The sequence below is a fragment of the Pelodiscus sinensis genome, chromosome 9 (genome assembly GCF_049634645.1).
Source record: "Pelodiscus sinensis isolate JC-2024 chromosome 9, ASM4963464v1, whole genome shotgun sequence".
Classification (NCBI taxonomy): Eukaryota; Metazoa; Chordata; order Testudines; family Trionychidae; genus Pelodiscus; species Pelodiscus sinensis.
In genome coordinates this window covers 1,864,085-1,876,972 of record NC_134719.1, presented here as the reverse complement: position 1 = coordinate 1,876,972, position 12,888 = coordinate 1,864,085, and the positions used below count along the sequence as shown (strand labels likewise).

At 43.6% G+C, this 12,888-nt stretch overlaps 2 protein-coding genes across 2 annotated transcripts in view; one reads left to right on the top strand and one right to left on the bottom strand.

The window, feature by feature from the left end:
* Positions 1-1,098: 1,098 nt before the first annotated feature.
* The window catches only part of PRDX1 (peroxiredoxin 1), a 12,483-nt gene continuing 693 nt past the window's right edge, over positions 1,099-12,888 (top strand). The window contains exons 1-5 of the mRNA XM_006117318.4: positions 1,099-1,255; positions 4,302-4,418; positions 8,007-8,160; positions 8,593-8,715; positions 10,137-10,267. Of these exons, the coding sequence (XP_006117380.2) occupies positions 4,313-4,418; positions 8,007-8,160; positions 8,593-8,715; positions 10,137-10,267 (514 nt within the window). The 5' untranslated portion in view covers positions 1,099-1,255; positions 4,302-4,312. The remainder of the gene's footprint in view (positions 1,256-4,301; positions 4,419-8,006; positions 8,161-8,592; positions 8,716-10,136; positions 10,268-12,888) is intronic.
* The window catches only part of MMACHC (metabolism of cobalamin associated C), a 21,749-nt gene continuing 19,043 nt past the window's right edge, over positions 10,183-12,888 (bottom strand). The window contains exon 5 of the transcript XR_012905826.1: positions 10,183-10,320. The gene's annotated coding sequence lies outside the window, so the exon portion shown is untranslated. The remainder of the gene's footprint in view (positions 10,321-12,888) is intronic.

The window sequence follows — 12,888 nt, the reverse complement described above, 5'->3', positions numbered from 1 at the left end:
AAAGCTGTCTGCATTCTTCCCATTTCTGGCTGGAGGGGAGGTGGGGGTGTTTTTCTGTGGTAGGAAACCAGCCCCCCTAAATGGCACCCGTGCACTCATGTCACAAATGGTGAAGACTCCATCACCATGGGCATGTCTACACAGCTGGGCTATAGCCAAAATAAGCTATGCAACTTCAGCTATGGCAACGTCCCTTACGCCTCCTAAAATGAGAGTTACGGGAGGTGGAGTAAGAAGTCCTCCAGCTCCACACTGTTACAACATGATGTTGAAATAACAGCTTGTCGTGTAGCCGCAGACTGTGTTATTTCGGAAAGTTATTCCGAAATAACACCACTGTATCGACATACCCCATGGCTACGTCTACACTGGCATCCTTTTCCGGAAATGCTTATAACGGAACAGTTTTCTGTTATAAGTATTTCCGGAAAAAGCGCATCTACATTGGCAGGATGCTTTTCCGGAAAAGCACTTTTTCTGGAAAAGCGTCCGTGCCAATGTAGACGCGCTTTCCGCAAAAAAGCCCCGATCGTCATTTTCGCGATCGGGGCTTTTTTGCGGAAAAGAAATCTGTGCTGTCTACACTGGCCCTTTTCCGGAACAGTTTTCCGGAAAAGGACTTTTGCCCGAACGGGAGCAGCATAGTTTTTCCGGAAAAGCACTGATGATTTTACAGTAGATCGTCAGTGCTTTTCCGGAAATTCAAGGGGCCAGTGTAGACAGCTGGCAAGTTATTCCGGAAAAGCGGCTGCTTTTCCAGAATAAGTGGCCAGTGTAGACACAGCCCATGAATTAAATGTAAACAGCTTCAGAGGGGTAGCTGAGTTAGCCTGTGAAAATGTCCACGAACCATTTGAAACCGCTGCCCTATACACTGATTTTTTTTTTTACGATCACATTGCACGTTTCTTGTGCACCGTTTTCAGCCTGCAATCCCCATTCCAATTCGTTCACCATTTGCAACAGCCTGGAGCTCCCCGGTCTCTAGCTAATCTCAGGAACGTCCGCTCCGGCGAAATACTTCGGGAGCTGCACAAATCTGCCAAGTCACGCTGACGCTGAAGCCATCGCATCGGGAAGGGAGGAGCCAGTGAGTTTCCTTTCTCTTTTCCCTGCCCAGCCTGTTCCCTCGCGAGATCCGGGAGAGTATAAAGCCAGGTACAGAGCGGTGCCTTGCGGCTGCTGTAATTGACTTAATCTGCACTTGATCGCTTTGTGGGCGCGTTAAGTGGCGTTTGAGGCTCCTACCGGTCCAGTAAGTGCGCTTCGGTGTCAGATGGATACATCTGCTCGTAGCAACATTTATGGCATAACGTGTTTTATCTACAGGACGGATTTGGGGGGTTAGGTTGTTTCTTGTTAAGCTTAACCTTGTCTCCCCTCCCTACAAAGCAAAATGCAGGACAATGTAGCACTTTAAAGACTAACAAGATGGTTTATTAGATGATGAGCGTTCGTGGGCCAGACCCACTTCCTCAGATCAAATAGATCACTATTTGATCTGAGGAAGTGGGTCTGGCCCACGAAAGCTCATCATCTAATAAACCATCTTGTTAGTCTTTAAAGTGCTACATTGTCCTGCATTTTGCTTCAACTACCCCAGACTAACACGGCTACATTTCTATCACTCCCTACAAAGGAGAGGATTTCTATACAAAGGTACGGATTCGAGCTGTGTGATCCTGCCTAATGCTGCTTGTAACTGGGTGTCTGGGTAAAAGCTTTCTTACTGTTTATTTTCTTAAATGGGACTCTGTAACTTGGAGGGCGACAGAGCTCTTTGTGTTCTATGCTGGGCTTGAATTGCCTGCCTGGTTTCCAACCGCTTAAAAATAGCGTAATTGTTCTGTGTCGCGCCTTTTGATAGTTGAAGAGTATGGTGAACTAATTTTTCAGCCAGGAACATCTCTTGCCTTAGGGGGGAAAGGGGAAAATGAAGAGACTCTACCTAGAACAATCTACAAATATGCTCAAAAGTTTCAGAGGGGTAGCTGTTAGTCTGTAACTAAAACTTAAAAAAACCCCGAAAAACCTAGTCCTGCAGCATCTTGGAGACTAACAAAAAATGTAACTCATGATACCAGCTACATTTTGGGTTTGTCTCTAAGGTGCTGAAAATATGTTGTTAGCAAAGCCTCTGGCTGGGAAGCTGCTTCTGAATGGGTCCTCAAAACAAATGGTGCCCCTAATACGCTACTTTTTCTCACTACAAAGTGCCGGAGCGTTAAGCGTGCCAGTTGTGGGAATTCATACAAAGATTGTGATGCAGGCTGCTGATTTGTTCCTACGCAAGAAGGGGAAACAAAGACTCTTGGTAACCTTGAAATGGCATGCTACTGGCCCCTGATATGAAACTGAGTTCCTTTGGCTGCATATACCAATATCCTAGCAGCGTATTAATCTTTTAATGCCAGAAGTTTAGCAAAGAAATCTGGTTTGGACCTGTTGGGTTCTGGGAAATCTGGTTTGGATAGGGTTTCTCTCTAAGCTGATGAGTGTGGGAATTAACCCTATGTTGAGCTAGGACTAATGCCATGCTAGTTCTCCTTGGGCTGAGTTCTTTAGTGTGGGAGAGCAGGCCCTGGAGCAAGGTTCAGACAGCCATGTTAAGCAAAGCTAATTCAATGGCCTCATAACTGTGACCTCTTAGTCTGAATGGCAGAACAGAAGTGATTGGTGTTCAGCAAATTATAACAGGGTAATGCCACAGTTGTGATTAGTATCAGTGCTACTTTCCTTCTCTCCATCCCCCAATTATAGTAGAAGGGCTGGCTGGATGTTTTCTGGAATGCTCTCACGCCTGCTTTGAACTTGTTTTCAGGGGACACTGCAGGACCCAATTGTTTCATCTGGCTTTTGAAAATACAGGGGGATGTGAAGAATAACTAAGAACTGTATTTGTCACTTTTTAAATCACAGATAGGCTTCTCAAAGCAAAACTCTGCAGCTGGTGTATAAACTGAAAGGAAATAGCATAGTATTTAGCCCTGGGTGTTTTTCACCACACTATAGTCAGGAAATGCTGTTAAAATAGTTTTCTGTGGCTAGTTGTCATGTGTTGCGATACCAGACCATGGCGGAGACTTCAAAGTAGAAACTGCTGTAGGGAGAATCAAATTGTTAATTCTCCACAACTGTTGTCTAACAAACCTTGTACAAACCCTTGCCAATTTCTTAAATAAATTCTACCCAATTGAAGCAGCTTGATTTTTGTGCATAGAGCTTTAAATGTGTACCCTTACATTTGTTGATGATTTTAAGAGCTTTGTGCCTGTGTATCTGGTTCTGCAACACAGCCACCTCCCTTAGCTTGTGCAAGGGCAACAATGTTTCTTTTGTTCAATCTTAAATAGTCTTGAAGAAGCGTATACTGTACTGTTGAGAGAGCACACTCAATCTCAAATTTGCTAATTCAGCACTACAATAAAATAACTGACTTTGTAAAAACTGGTACAAACTGTTAATTCAGATCTAAGCTGTTAGAGTAAAATGTACATGCATGGTGTTGTAAATGTTTGTTCCTAAAATTTTCCTGTTTCCTTTTCTCTTGGTGCCCCCCCTTCATTAACAAATAAAATTAAAGCTTTTAAACTTACAGTATCCAAGATTGGTATGGTGTAATTCAAGGAAGGACATAAGTATTTGCTAGTATGCGTAGGAAGAATATCTGTTATCAAACCAATAGCATGGTGGAATGCTCAAGGTCTTAAACTGCATGTATCTGAAGATGAAACAGCCAGTAGCTTCCTTGTGTGAGTTGGTTCTGCTAACTCGTCTGAGTCATGATGCATAATAATATAATGGCAGAAGGCCAGTTTCCTTTCAAACCTTGAATTTTGCAGTGGGATTCTAGGTGGACTCTGTTTATATGCACGATAAACATTTAAATGACTTAGGGCAGAAAGGCGAAAGAAGGAATGTATCTAGTCCATGGAATCTTAGGTTGTATCAACACAGTTTCTTGGTATCTTGAGTAGTTTAGTCTGGATGTGTGGATTGCATTTGACATCTTTCCTAAACAGACTGTGTATGTCTGTGAGGTAAGCTACAAAACTGATAGCAACAGTCACTGCTTGAAATGTCTGTAGCCAATCCTGAGCTCATGGTTTAAATATATGGTTTAGCGTAGCTGTGATACCTAGGCACCAGAGTGTTTGGCAGACTAAACTTGCTTGCTGAACTCACTGACTGAAGTTTTGAGTCAAACTCTAGTGGGGATTTTTACGGCAATAGTGCCAGTTGTTCCTTGAGTTGACAATGTCTAGGAAGCTACATTGTCTAACATGTCTCTAATATTCTAGCCCATCTCAAGATGTCTGCAGGAAATGCATATATTGGGAAACCAGCCCCTTACTTCAAAGCCACAGCTGTGATGCCAGATGGGCAGTTCAAAGACATCAGCCTCTCTGATTATATAGGTAAGTCCGAATACTTAGTCTACTGTGCACTACGCTCTTTTGTATGGCAGGAGACAACCTTAGATCAACCAGGAGATCTTACATGATCTAAAAATAAAAAATATTGTATAAAGTGGAAACTAGGTCACATTACAAAGGATGAATATAAGCAAACAACACAGGTATGCAGGGGCAAGATTAGAAAGGCAAAGGCACAAAATGAGCTAAATCTAGCTAGAGAAATAAAGGGGAAACAAGATTTTCTATAAATATATTCGAAGCAAGAGGAAGACCAAGGACAGGGTAGGCCCATTGCTCAATGAAGAGGGAGAAATAACAGGAAACTTGGAAATGGCAGAGATGCTTAATGACTTCTTTCTTCTTGGTGAAAACCAAAACATTGATGGTGACGGGATGCCTAACATAGTGAATACTTGTGGAATTGGAGTAGGATTAGAAGTTAAAATAAAAAAGGTTAAACATTATTTAGACAATTTGGATGTCTTGCAAGTCACCAGGGCGTGATAAAATGCATCCTAGAATACTAAAAGGTGCTGAGAGGAAGTATCTGAACCTTTAGTTTTCATCTTTGAAAAATCATGGAAACTGGGAGAGATTCCAGAAGACTAGAAAAGGACAAATATAGTGCCCATCTATAAAAAAGGAAATACAAATGACCAGGAAACTATAGACTAGTTAGTTAACTTTGCCAGGGAAGATAATGGAGCAAGTAGTTAAGGAATCCATCTGGAAGATGACAAGCTGATGGGTAACAGCCAGCATGAATGTATACAGAGCAAATCATGTCAAACCCATCTGATAGCTTTCTTTGATTGGATAAACTTAAAACAATAAATAGTCTAGTAGCACCTTGAAGACTAACAAAACATGTAGATGGTATTTGATGGTACAGCCTACTTCTTCAGATGAGAGGAGTATTAGAAGTCCAGATCCAAGACTAAATGCTTCAAAGACATAAGTGGGGTTTCGGAGGGGTCTGTTTTGGGTCCAGTTCTGTTCAATATCTTAGTCAATGATTTAGATGATGGCATAGAGTACAATTATTAAGTTTGCAGATGATACAAAGCTGGGGGGGGGGGGGCTACAAGTGTTTTGGAGGGTAGAGTAAATTCAAATGATCTGGACAAACTAGAGAAATGGTCTGAGGGTAAATAGGATGACGTTAGACAAATGCAAAGTACTCCACTTAGGGGAGGAACTGATTGTTCCTTCCTACAGAATCGGAAGTGATTGTCTAGGAAGGAGTACTGCTGAAAGGATTTAGGGGTCATAGCGGACTGCAAGTTAAACCTGAGCCAACAGTGGGACACTGTTTGGGGGTGGGGGCGGAAGCAAACATGATTCAGGGATGTGTTAACAGGAATGTTGTGAGCAAGACCCAGAATTCATTCTTCTGCTCTACTCTGCACTGATTAGTCCTCAATTGGAGTATTGTGTCCAGTTCCGGGTACCACATTTCAAGAAAGGTGTGGAGAAACTGAGGAAGGTCCAGAGAAGCGCAACAAACTATTCAAGGTCTAGAAAACAGGAGCTATGAAGCAAGGCTGAAGGAATTGAGGGTTCTTCAGTTTAGAAAACAAGACCAAGAGGGGACACGATAGTGGTTTTCAAGTATCTAGAAGGGTGTTACAAGGCGGAGGGAGAAATTGTTCTCCTTGGCCTTTGATAATAGGATAATAAGCAATGGGCTTAAATTGCAGCAAGGGAGGTTTAGGTTGGACATTAGGAAACCCTTCCTATCAGGGTGGCTAACCACTGGAATAAATTGCCTAGGGAGGTGGTGGAATTGCCATCCTTGAAGAAACTTAGATGTTTATCCAACCTGCTCTTATCAGGGATGATCTAGTGCCTGGTCCTGCCATGAGGGCAGGGGACTGGACTTGATGGCCTCTTGAGGTCCCTTCCAGTTCTAGGATTCTATGACTTCATCTCACTCCCCTGGTCAATCAACACCAGGTGAATAGCACAGCTGAAGTCAACATACTTCCGCAGTGTTTTCCATATGGTAAGGTCAGCAGGAGCTGTGCTCCTGTTGACTTTAGCTACTCTTCTCATCCTGGTGGAGTACCCAAATGGACAACGCTTGGTGGTCAATTTATTGGGTGTAAGCCAGTGTTTCTCAAGTGGTCCATGAAATCACTTTGAGAAACCTGGTAACTGGCCACTCGGGGGGGGGGAGGGGGGGGTTTACTGGCACTGTGGCCATGTAGCCTCACTGCTCCCTTTGGCTGCAGACAGCAAACCAGAGCCAATGGGAGCTGAGAGGCACCATGGCACCAGTAAATAAACACACCAGAGTGGCCAGTTTGAGAAACCTGTTAAGTGGTTTTGTGGACCGCTTTGGGAAACACTGGTCTAAGTAAAAGTTGATGGTAGGGATGTCAATAGTTAACTGGTGGGCCTGGCCTGGCCAGAGCAACTTGCCATGCCACAGGCTGGGGGCCACTTAAGCAGTTAACTGGTTAGCCATTATGTTTAACTAAACAGGATTTTACCTCCCTAGTTGGTGGTCATCCTTTAAATTACCCACTTATAACATACATGTGCAATAGTTTGGTTAAATCCAGAGCTGGCATAGTAGGGTTATTGCTAGTACAGGTCAGGCTTCATTTACAAAGCTGTGAGGAATCTGGCAATATTAGCCCTTTTTCTTGGTTGTAGCAAATGCTGCAGATCCCAAACTTTAAGGTTAAATTTTTAGAATAACATCCAAGTCCTTCATGGTATATCTAACAATATATTAAGGATATTAATTATCAGAAGATTTACCCGGCATTGCTTGGGTCCTTAATGGAAACAAGTTTGTTTTTCCTTCATTTAAATCATTATTTTGGGGCACGGTTCATTCATTATGCAGATTGCCCCACAGAGGAGAGGACAACCTCAGCCCTCTCTCCAGCAGCATGGAGCCAGGTGGGAAGTACTTCTCCAGTACCACTGCAACTCCAGTGGGCACAGCTTGGGGAAGCATGCCTGTGCCCCGGCTGGGAGACACACACACACTCTGAAATATATAGTTGATAGCTTTCCCGTTTTCCACTCTTGCCCCCTTGTACTCCAGTGGGGTTATAGCTGTCCTGATCCCTTGCTGGCCTCCCACCCCCTGCCTCCATGGTCATTCTGCAGTATAACTCTCTCCTGCCAGACCCTTTTTTTTCCTAAAATGGAAAAGATCTAATTACACACACATCCCATTGTCCTGGCACAACCAAACCCTGACCTTGCTTTTAAATTTTTTATAACCGGAAGCTGCATACGAAGTTTGTGGTCCTAGCTCTTACCATTTAGGAGTTCTTAAACAGACTCTCGGACACACTTCTTAAATTCATAAGAAATAATATAGTACGATCTACTATGGAACTGAACATTTCATAACCAGAAAATACATACAGCTTCTAGATGGAGGTTAACGGTATACCTAAAGCAAATGACCTCCTGGTCTAAAGGAGAAACAGCCTGTTCCTAAGTAACTGTAACACACAGGGTGTCTCATTGTGCATGTTTGTACTTTTGAGACTAATGTAACTACCCAAGGAAGTCTAATGTACCCAAAGACTAACTTGTGTGTGTTTTTGTTGTTTTTTCTAGGAAAATATGTTGTGTTCTTCTTCTATCCCCTTGACTTCACCTTTGTTTGTCCAACTGAAATTATTGCCTTCAGTGACAGGGCTGATGAGTTTAAGAAACTTAACTGTCAAGTAATTGGAGCTTCTGTTGACTCTCACTTCTGTCACCTTGCCTGGTAAGAATCTGAGGTTTATAATTTTAAATTAATTGCTATACTGGTTTTGAGTTGAAACTAAATGACATATTGGGTGTCTTCCATCTTTCATGCTTGACTTTTATGCTAGGTTTTCTTCTACATGGATCATTTGTTTCTAAGGTTACTATCTTCTGCTATATTCATATCTACAGCAATGCTGGCAAGCAGAATGTTACTAACAGAAATGTTCTGTTGAGATCAATCCCAGTAAATAAAGCAATATTCTTGGGTCAGAAGCCAATCTCATCTACTGCAGTTACCTTCTTACCCCAAGTCATTAACTATGTAGTTAATTGTGATATTCTGCAAAAAAGTGTTTTCCACCCCAAAAGTGTTTACTGCACTCATGTAAATTCCGCCCCCCCCCCCCCAAACTATGTACTCTCCTCAAGATTTCCTCTTCCTTTTCAGGGTCAATACCCCTAAAAAACAGGGTGGATTGGGTAACATGAACATTCCACTGGTTTCTGATACAAAACGCACCATTGCTAAAGAGTATGGCGTATTAAAAGAAGATGAAGGTATTGCATACAGGTAAGGCGCCTGGCAGAATAATATCATGACTTTTGTGATCCACAGATTACTTCAAACAAAAGAGAAATATCTGGAATTTGTTTGTGTAGCTTTTTTAACTTGCATGGACTTGGGAGATCTTGCAAACTAAAAGTTGTTCGTTTAGCTTTTTTGCTGCCCTGCACACAATTTCAATATGCTTTCTTTCTCAGACATGTCTGATGGGTTTGGATGCCAAAGGCCCCCTTTCTCAAATGCGGGGACTTGCCTTGGTTTCTTTCCTTAGCTAAAAGTTACTTTCCTAATGTCACTACAGGGCAGTGTACTGGCTAGCTGCCACTCATCACTATGGAAACATTCAGTGAAGCACTCTCTAATCCCCAAAGTGCACAAGACTTGCCAGGATAGCTATAAAAACTAACCTAATTAGAGTAATAGCTAGTTAGGCATGTGTGTGAACTTCCTGTACACACACGCCTCATGACTACATTTTAGGCTAAGGAACTGGAGATCTAACACATTTAGAAAATTGACATTCAAAGTATATGGTAAGGCTAGAAGACTGCCACATTCTTTGTGGCCTTAAGCAACAGGTAGGGACTTTTTTTTTGTGTGTGTGTGTGGGGGGGGGGGGGGAGAACTGACCTGCAGAAAAATCAGTGGGAGGAGCTGCACACATGTGAAAAGCACCCAAAAAAATAACCCTTTCACATTCTCCACTCTCCACATTCCTCTTGCACACCAGAGCCTAGGGTGGCCCAGCCTAGTAGCCATGGTGGGACTAGGGAGGGCGGCTGGAATGTCAGTGCTCCTCTCCAATCTTGGGGGTGGGCCTTAAGCCTTGGGGGCTGGACCCAGGAAAGCCAGGGGCCGTATCTCACCCATGGGCCTCTGTTCACCCCTGCAAACCATTCAGAGCTTTAACTCGAGTCTTTATTTCAGTGGCCTCACCTCTGATGATCAGCAGGTATTTGATTGCACTAATGTAACTTTGAAAGGAAACTGGGCTATGGCTTCATTTGGTCAGACATGAGTGTTCTGTTTATCCTTATGAAAGGAACTTCCTTGTCTTTGCTGCCTTCCCCTATTCCCTCTCCGCTCCCCCATATGGATCCTTAGGCAAGGAAGGCTCTACTTTCCTGGGTATGTTCCATATGGCAATGGGAGTTGTAAATGATCTCCAGATGAGAACTTGTTCTCCTGTTTCCTCTAGCTGGCGTTGAAGATGAGCATACAATGTAGCATTGTGGGAGAAATCCTTGTTTGACTATTATGTGCAGTGGATAGTATTATGGTCAGAAGCTTTTTGAGAAACTCAGTTACTTAGTGTTACACTTTAAAAAAACAAACACTTGCAGTGCTCCTGTGTGTGTGTATTTTTTTTCAAAGTTCATTCTCTGTCCTGCATTGCATTCAAAACTGCTTTATCTGCTTTTTTGCAGAGGCCTGTTCATCATCGATGATAAGGGAATCTTGCGTCAAATCACCATCAATGATCTCCCTGTTGGCCGTTCAGTTGATGAAACTCTCAGATTAGTCCAGGCTTTCCAGTTTACGGATAAACATGGTGAAGGTAAGCTCTCGAATCAGTTGACCTGAGGCATATAAAATTACCCTCTCTTCCTCCTGTGAAGAGAAATAGCCTTATCAACTGAAAGCAATGTCACTTAGTCAGGGTTTTGGTAAACTTGGGGCACTTGGATGTTTTTGGATAAAGCGTTGTGTAAAAACTTAGTTGGAAGTAACTTCAAGATGCACCTCAAAACAAATCTTACTTTCTAAAAGTCCTCTTCTTAGCTATAAAAATGCAACAATATTCTTACACCCCCCCTACTGTAGTTAATCTATAAAGCATTGCTTCATCTAGTATATAATCACTTAGAAATAAGTCTGATTCTAGCATTGGGCACTTACTGGCTGTGTCTACACTGGGCCACTTATTCCGGAAAATCAGCTGCTTTTCCGGAATAAGCTGCGAGCTGTCTACACTGGCCCTTGAATTTCCGGAAAAGCAACGATGCTCTACTGTACAAAATCAGCCGCTATTCCGGAAAAACTATTCTGCTCCCGCTCGGGCATAAGTCCTTATTTCTGAACACTGTTCCGGAAAAGGGCCAGTGTAGACAGCCCAGTCTTTTCCGGGGAAAAAAGCCCCGATCGCGAAAATGGCGATCGGGGCTCTTTTCCGGAAAAGCGCGTCTACATTGGCCACAGACGCTTTTCCGCAAAAAGGGCTTTTTCCGGAAAAGCAGCCTGCCAATATAGACGCTCCTTTTCCGGAAAAACTGAAAACGGAATAGTATTCCATTTTAAGCATTTCCGGAAATTCATGCCAGTGTAGACACAGCCACTGAGTAATATCAAGCAAAGTCAGTAGTTAGCAATTGCTTGATCTAGTTCAGTGGCTTACGCCTTCTAACATTTGAACAAACGTACTGCTAACCAGTGGCTGTACAATTTGTCCTCCCGGGATGAAGTAGACGTATTGATGAAAATACAGTTAAGACATACTGATGAAAAGTACTATGCAAGACATGGGTGATACTGGAGTGGTCCTTAAGTTCCTGCAGTGGCTGCATTTCCCACTGGGTTTTGTAGGACACCCTATAGAAAGGCTTGGGGAGATGGTGCATGGCAGCTCTCCATGCCTCTGCCTCTTCCCCTCCTTGTAGTCATGGGGCAAGTCAAATTAGGAAGGTCAGAAGAGCAACTGGCTAGCAGCTCAAGGCTTTCTTGTATTCAGTCCACAGGTTCTGTGGTGTTGGAGGTTGGAATCTGTTGCACTGATATAAACCCACTGAAGAACTGCTAATAAAAACTTGCCATTCTGGGAGATAATTACATGATACTCAAGACTATTGAGTTCTTTCCAACCAAACAATTGCTACTTAATGTCATATGCTATTAATTATGGATGGGGTTAATCATTTACCTCACACTTTCCATTACAAGATGTGAGCTTAAATGGCATAGCATTAACGTTAGCTACCCATTCTGCAACTTTCATTCCAGGTGTCCCCCTCAGGCTGAAGCTTTGTCTTAAAGATTCTCCTCTAAATATGTCCGAACACAATTAGGGAAAACTACTGTTGCCCATAGTAAATTCCTCCAATCATTTAAAATCACTAGTGCCTTTATGCTTTAGGGCAGAAACACTGGCAGGTTGAGTCTGCCCTGGTTTAAGGTATGTTGCCTTTTCACTAGAACAGCCACATTTTGAGTGGATTGCTAAGCTAGAAGGCTCTGAAATCAGTTGCTATAGGCTCAGATGCTTATTGTTGAAGTCTCCAAAAATTCTGCCTGTCCTGGGCATGTGCCATTGCAGCGCAGTTTGTGCTGACCAGGCTGTGTCTGCATCTCCAGAAACTGAGCCGTACTTCCGCTGCACGTGCTCCTCCTAGCCCCTGTGGACTAGTGGAGCCAGGCACTAGAACTGAGCAGGAAGACTGTCCTATGTACTCACTAGCCCTCTGGTGGTACCCAGGCCATGAAAAAAGAAGCAGCCTGTACTGGAACTTTGGGGGAGGGGAGAGAAGCAGAGGAACAGAGCCAAAATGAGGACAAAGATGTAAAGTCACTAGAGTAGCAATTCTAACTGGTGTCCATGAAGGAACTCTGTGAGGGTCCATGAGCCCCACTGATCATCTTCCCCCATCCTTCCAGTGTCTCCTGGGGCCCAGAGCTAAGGTAGGTTCCCTACGTGTCCTGTTTTGGTGTGGTTCTTGGAAGCAGCTGTCCAGTCCCTGGGATGGCTTGTAGGCATAGGGCTGCCCCTGCAGCAGCTCAGCTGCTCCCATTGGACAGGAATAGCAACTGGTGGGAGCTGCAGGGGCTGTGCCTGTCGGTGTGAGGGCAGCACGTAGAGCCTCTGGCTGCCCATGCACCTAAGTTGGGGTAACTTGACAGCTGCTTCTAGGTCATTGTAAGTAGGTCCCACACTCCCTCCTGTGTCCCAAACCACTTATCCCTCGCCCCACCCCAGATGCCTGCATCCTCAGCAGAATCACATCCTAGTGAAAGTGAGTAAGGGTGCAGGAGAACAGGATAGAAGGAGGGGGGACTGAATGAGTAGGGGCAAGCCTTCTGACAAGGTGGGGCAAAGGGGCCCCAAAAAAGTAAATCAAAATGAGGGTCCTAAGCTTGTTAACGTTTAACTGCATTAGAGTACGTTCCCCTCCCAGGATTCCTGAATCA